The 5,603-nt window shown below is 38.1% G+C and overlaps 1 protein-coding gene across 1 annotated transcript; it reads right to left on the reverse strand.

The window, feature by feature from the left end:
- Nucleotides 1–1,616: 1,616 nt before the first annotated feature.
- LOC127847772 (uncharacterized) lies at nt 1,617–5,396 on the reverse strand. Its single transcript, XM_052379910.1, has 2 exons — nt 4,950–5,396; nt 1,617–2,047 (listed from the first exon to the last, which is right to left on the reverse strand). Exons 1-2 carry the CDS (start codon nt 5,254–5,256, stop codon nt 1,776–1,778), a joined length of 579 nt encoding a protein of 192 aa, XP_052235870.1. The 5' UTR covers nt 5,257–5,396; the 3' UTR covers nt 1,617–1,775.
- Between the last annotated feature and the right edge of the window lie 207 nt (nt 5,397–5,603).

Raw genomic sequence — 5,603 nt, forward strand, 5'->3', positions numbered from 1 at the left:
TTCCTTTTTAAGTTACATCGTCATTATTTTATTTTGGGACCGTGACCTGTGAAAATGGGGTTTAATGCATGTGCGTTCCGTCCCACATTTGACTGTACAGGACGACACTTACCGCCTAAACTGTTGTTTTTTTTGCTAAGAAGAGACTTTCTTTAAACGCAAAATACCATAAAATCGGAGAGTGTCACATGCATTACACCTTCTTTTCACAGAGCGCGGCTCATTTTTATTAAAACAGGACACGGACTCCTATGGCAAGCGGTTCGACGCATAATCCCAAGAAACTAGGTTTCTCATGAGAACCTAGGTTCTCACAATAAGAACCTAGGTTCTCGCTTGAAGATTGCACTGAGATCTCTGAGAACCTTGGTTTTCAGAGAACCTAGGTTTTCAGAATTACGCGTTAACTTGCTCGTTTGGAATACGGGACACATATTATTCAGGGCGCAGGATCAATGGGGTTCACATATGATTACACACGGGCTGGACAGAATGAAAACACGCCGTTAAGAACTTTAATTTTGCAGATATCTCAAATTATTGGAATATGTTTGCAAAGTCTTTAGTGCATAAGTTTTTCTTGCAGTGTTGTCGATATCTTACGATTGAATAATACATTATTACACATTATCAATAGAGATAAAACTTTTTAAAATACCATACTGATTGCTTACTATATCACAGACATACTTAAAATAGAAAACTGTACCGTGCAGTAGTTTGAGGTCCGAACAAGGGAACTGAATATCTAAAACTCATTTAATGATGTAACAATGTATTATGTAACGATTGATCTGAATTTGTTTCAATTTTTAGTCTCAAAATAATATTTACAATAAAAGATGTATTTCGTAAACAGTTTAATTTTTTATTAACGTGTTCAGATCAATGTCGACCGATTACTTTACTAATTTCATTCCAAAAGAAGTTTCCTACAAGTTTCGTAGAATATTACTGAGCATTGTCTGAAAATTGTTAAAAAAATGTTCTTGGGGAGAAACACTCACGGTTTCACGCGTATTTCTTATCATTTTACACATATGCCACCAGCGTGTATCCAGCAATGGGAGACAACTGGAGGTTAATTATGGCAAGATGTTCGACGCATAATCCCAAGAAACTAGGTTCTCATTCTGAGAACTTAAGTCCTCGTTTGGTATCCTAGGTTTTCACAAGAACCTAGGTTCTCATTTGAAAACCTAGGTTCTCATGAGAAACCTTGTTTCTTGGGATTATGTGTCGAACCGCTTGCCATAGACTCCCCCGCTGAATTTCATAGGACTCACTAACGAGTGGTGTGTTTCTGATAAAATAAGTCGCGTTCTGAGAAAACTGGGCTTAATGCATATGTCGTCCCAGATTCGTTTGTGCAATCCGCGCAGGCTAATCTTGGACGACACTTTCCGCTTTAATGACATTGTTCGTTTAATGAAGTCTCTTCTTAGCAAAAATACAATTTAGGCGGAAAGTGTCGTCCCTGATTAGCCTGTGCGGACTGCAAAGGCTAATCTGGGACGACACTTTTTGCACATGCATGAAGCCCAGTTTTCTCAGAACAAGGCTCACATGTGAAAATTGGCAGAACATAAGTTTTTCTTTTAACACATTGAGCTTAGTTGAAACAAACGTACAGTATTGTATTCACAGCAAATATTCCTTCGTGTGTTTATGTTAGTGTCCCAGTATTAACAGCAAATGTCCCTTCGTGTGTAGACGTTAGTGTCTCGGCATTAACAGCAAATGTCCATTCGTGTGTAAACGTTAGTGTCTTAGCATTAACAGCAAATGTCCCTTCGTGTGTAGACGTTAGTATCCAAAATCGAAACACGACTCTCACTATTACCATCGTCGTACAGCTTGCATATTTTGTCCAGAGTCGAAAAAGTAAACGTTGCGCACTGCTCAAGTCGTAGACACTTATCCGCACACATTGCACGTGACATTACGGTAGGCGTTGCTAAGGGCACCATGGCAACGCCCATAGCCATGTCGCGTGATTCTAGAACGAAGTACCCTTTCAACTGCTCACATGAAGTGGATTCTGAAACTATTTTATTTTGATTTCAGCAAAACAGATAACACAAACTTATGGGTATTAAATACTCACGTGGCCTAGCTGACAATAATATATTAGTAAGTAAAAACGCTCCGGTGCCAAGCTTAAGTGTAAAGCACCGTAGAGAAAACACACCTTGTTGATACAACGCGTCAATTAAATGTTCGAATACTGTATTTGCTATTCGATTTCATCTCTTAAAAATGTGTGTGATTCGGAGTTTATGGTAAGTGCGCCAGTGTTTACATGTAGTGATGCATTAATATATTAATGAGCCAATGCTTCTTCCGGCGCTAATGACCGGATGATATTAAATGCCACTGATCATTCTACACAGTGAGTTTGTTTTAAAAGTTTTTTCAACATGTTTCGCAATATTTTGAAAATCGGGAAATGTAGTGCGATTCAGAGAAGATTTTTTTCATGCACACATATGCAGAAACATATAATAACAACCCATTTGGAAACGTAATGACCTTTATAAGTTATGGTAAAGATTTAACATAAAATCGATTTATTTTTCCTGTATGACTAGCAAATTTCCACCCAATAAAATAACTGACAACATCAAACAAGTGCTTTCAACAAGCACAAGTTCTCCGATGCACAAAACCATTGACTTCCTGTCGAACGAATAGATAATTTTGTGTTTTTTCGAAAGAGAAGGAGCCAATGCCAAGGAGGTGGCGCGAATGACAGGAGGTGGCACCAATGCACTATTTTAGCCATTTTTTATGTTCGATGCCGACAATACACTTTTTGTTTCGTATTCAAGGTTGATTGTTCGATCATAATGAAATATAATCAAAATAGAAAAGCCTATATAATTATAAAGAAACATTGTTGCGAAGAGATTTTAAAATGTATGTTATTGAATATACCACAATACTGGAGAAAAGCTTGAGGATAATGAACACAAAGGTAACGATTAAAGCCGAAGCTATCCTAATTTGTTGCAGATATAAGTAGGAGCGAGTGGCATATGTTAGCCTATTTAAGATTCGTTGACCTTTTGCCTTTGAGTAAATAAAGCAATTTTAATAGGGGAAAAATCTCGTTTCAAGAAGTAGTAATATCTTTTTAGTACTTCGTGAATTTTGATTTTTTGTATTAACACATTTGTTGTATAGAATATATTTTGAGCATGTTGAGAATTTAAATATTGGATTTATTGAAGATTACATATTTTGGATTTATATCGAACAACATGTTTCATTTTCAGGTTATTGACTTCTTAATTTAGTGGGTAACTTATATATTCATATATTTACATCTTGTTTTTTGTTTATAGAATGTGTATGTGTATAGGAACATTATCTATCAAAATTAATGTAAGTCATGTGATAATTCATATATCGTGCATTGGCGCCACCTCATGTCCTTAGCTCCACCTCTTTGGCACTGGCTCCATCTCTTTTGGAAAAAAGCAACAAAATTACCTAATAGATTTGCAAGATGTCAATGTGCCTGTGCATGCAGCAACAAGTATATGTTGAACGCAATCCTTTGATGTCGTTCGCGAATTAATCGGGTGGAATTTTGCTCGTCACAAAGGCACAATATTTTGATTTGCTTTCAAAAACTCCACCATGTCGCAATTTATAAAGGTCTGAAAGTTTCCAAAATGGTTGTGGTTGTTTGTTTATGTACATTTGTGGATAAATAAATTTTGACTTAATCGCACTGCATTTCCCGATTTTCAAAATATTGCGAAATATGTTGGAAAACATATAAAACCTACTCACCCTGAAGAATTAACGGTGAAATTTCAAAACATCCGGTCCTTAGCGCCACCTCGGAAATAGCATTGACTCATTTATTAATGCATCGCACAAAACGAGGTGGCGCCAGTGATTAACGGCCGTGCTGACAATATTGAGCTCCAGTGTTCTTGCATTAGTTATTTAGTGCATTAATTCATAATGTCGTTAAAGCTTGACAGCACTTAGCTAGAGAGTTCTTGTATTAGATATTCAGTGCATTAATGCATAGTGTCGTTAGTTTGACAGTAATGAGTTCGAGTGCTCTTGCATTAGTTATTTGGTGCAATAATTCATAATGTAATTGGCTTGACAGCAGTGAGCTAGATTGTTCTTGCATTCGTTATTTAGTGCATTCATGCATAATGTCGTTAGCTTGACCGTAGTGAGCTCGAGTGTTCTTGCATTAGTTATTTAGTGCATTAATACACAATGTCGTTAGCTAGACAGCAGTGAGCTCGAGCGTTCTTGCATTCGTTATTTAGTGCATTCATGCATAATGTCGTTAGCTTGACAGTAGTGAGCTCGAGTGTTCTTGCATTAGTTATTTAGTGCATTAATACACAATGTCGTTAGCTAGACAGCAGTGAGCTCGAGTGTTCTTGCATGAGATATTTAGAGCATTCATGCATAATGTCGTTAGCTTGACAGTAGTGAGCTAGAGTGTTCTTGCATTAGTTATTTAGTGCATTAATACCCAATGCCGTTAGCTAGACAGCAGTGAGCTAGAGTGTTTTTTGCATTAGATATTTAGAGCATTCATGAATAATGTCGTTAGCTGACAGTAGTGAGCTCGAGTATTCTTGCATTAGTTATTTTGTTCATTAATGCATTATGTCGTGAGCTTGACAGCAGTGAGCTAGAGTGTTCTTGCATTAGTTATTTAGTGCATTAATGCATAATGTCGATAGCTTGACAGCGGTGAGCTAGAGTGTTCTTGCATTAGTTATTTAGTGCATTCATGCTTAATGTCGATAGCGTTCTTGCATTAGTTATTAAGCGCATTACACTACGTAGATAAATTGTGTCTCTTTTTTGAAAACAAAGCTTTGTTCAATGGATTGAAAATATAACCAATTAATAAAAATAATTTAACATATACAGAAATGCATCTTATGAGCCTAGATTCTTACCAGGCGTGGCAGGATAAGATGAGGGCCATATTCCAGAGTAACACTCATCTACAGCATTCATGACGTCACCATTTGCAATCTTACTGTCATACATGACGCAGCATATTGCTTGACCCGCAAACGCTTGGCTAGACGTCCCGTTCAACCTTCCGCCTATGCGCAGTGTTCCTGGCAAACCAAGGCGTGGATTGGTTCCAATGCCTGAAAGCCTCACAAGACCCAGATCAGATTGGGATTTCATGAGCTTCAGCTCAGGGTTGCTTTCGTCGTACGCGAGAGCGAGATTAACCCATTCATTGCCTCCCATATCTTGTTCTGAAACAATTTGCCCAAGTGAGTCACCTGTTACACTTATCACATCGACAATAACGTGCGTGGTGTTGCACCAAAGTACAATGTCCCGGATTACCCTTCGGCTTACGATGGGGCCCGTATCTTGCTGATAGTTGAAAACGGTTCCACCGATAGTGCTGCAGGCTTTTACAGTCAGAACAAATGCAAAATCTCCCAAAGTACCTGCAGAACCCGACACGACTCTTAAGTCGACGTAGGAACGTCTGTCTCCAACAAACTTGATGGCCTGGTACCCCAGATGTTGATTCAAGTCGCCAATTTCTTTTCTGCATCCGACTTTCCCTCCTTCGGCCGTTTGTT

This window comes from Dreissena polymorpha, chromosome 10 (assembly GCF_020536995.1).
Source record: "Dreissena polymorpha isolate Duluth1 chromosome 10, UMN_Dpol_1.0, whole genome shotgun sequence".
Taxonomy (NCBI): domain Eukaryota; kingdom Metazoa; phylum Mollusca; class Bivalvia; order Myida; family Dreissenidae; genus Dreissena; species Dreissena polymorpha.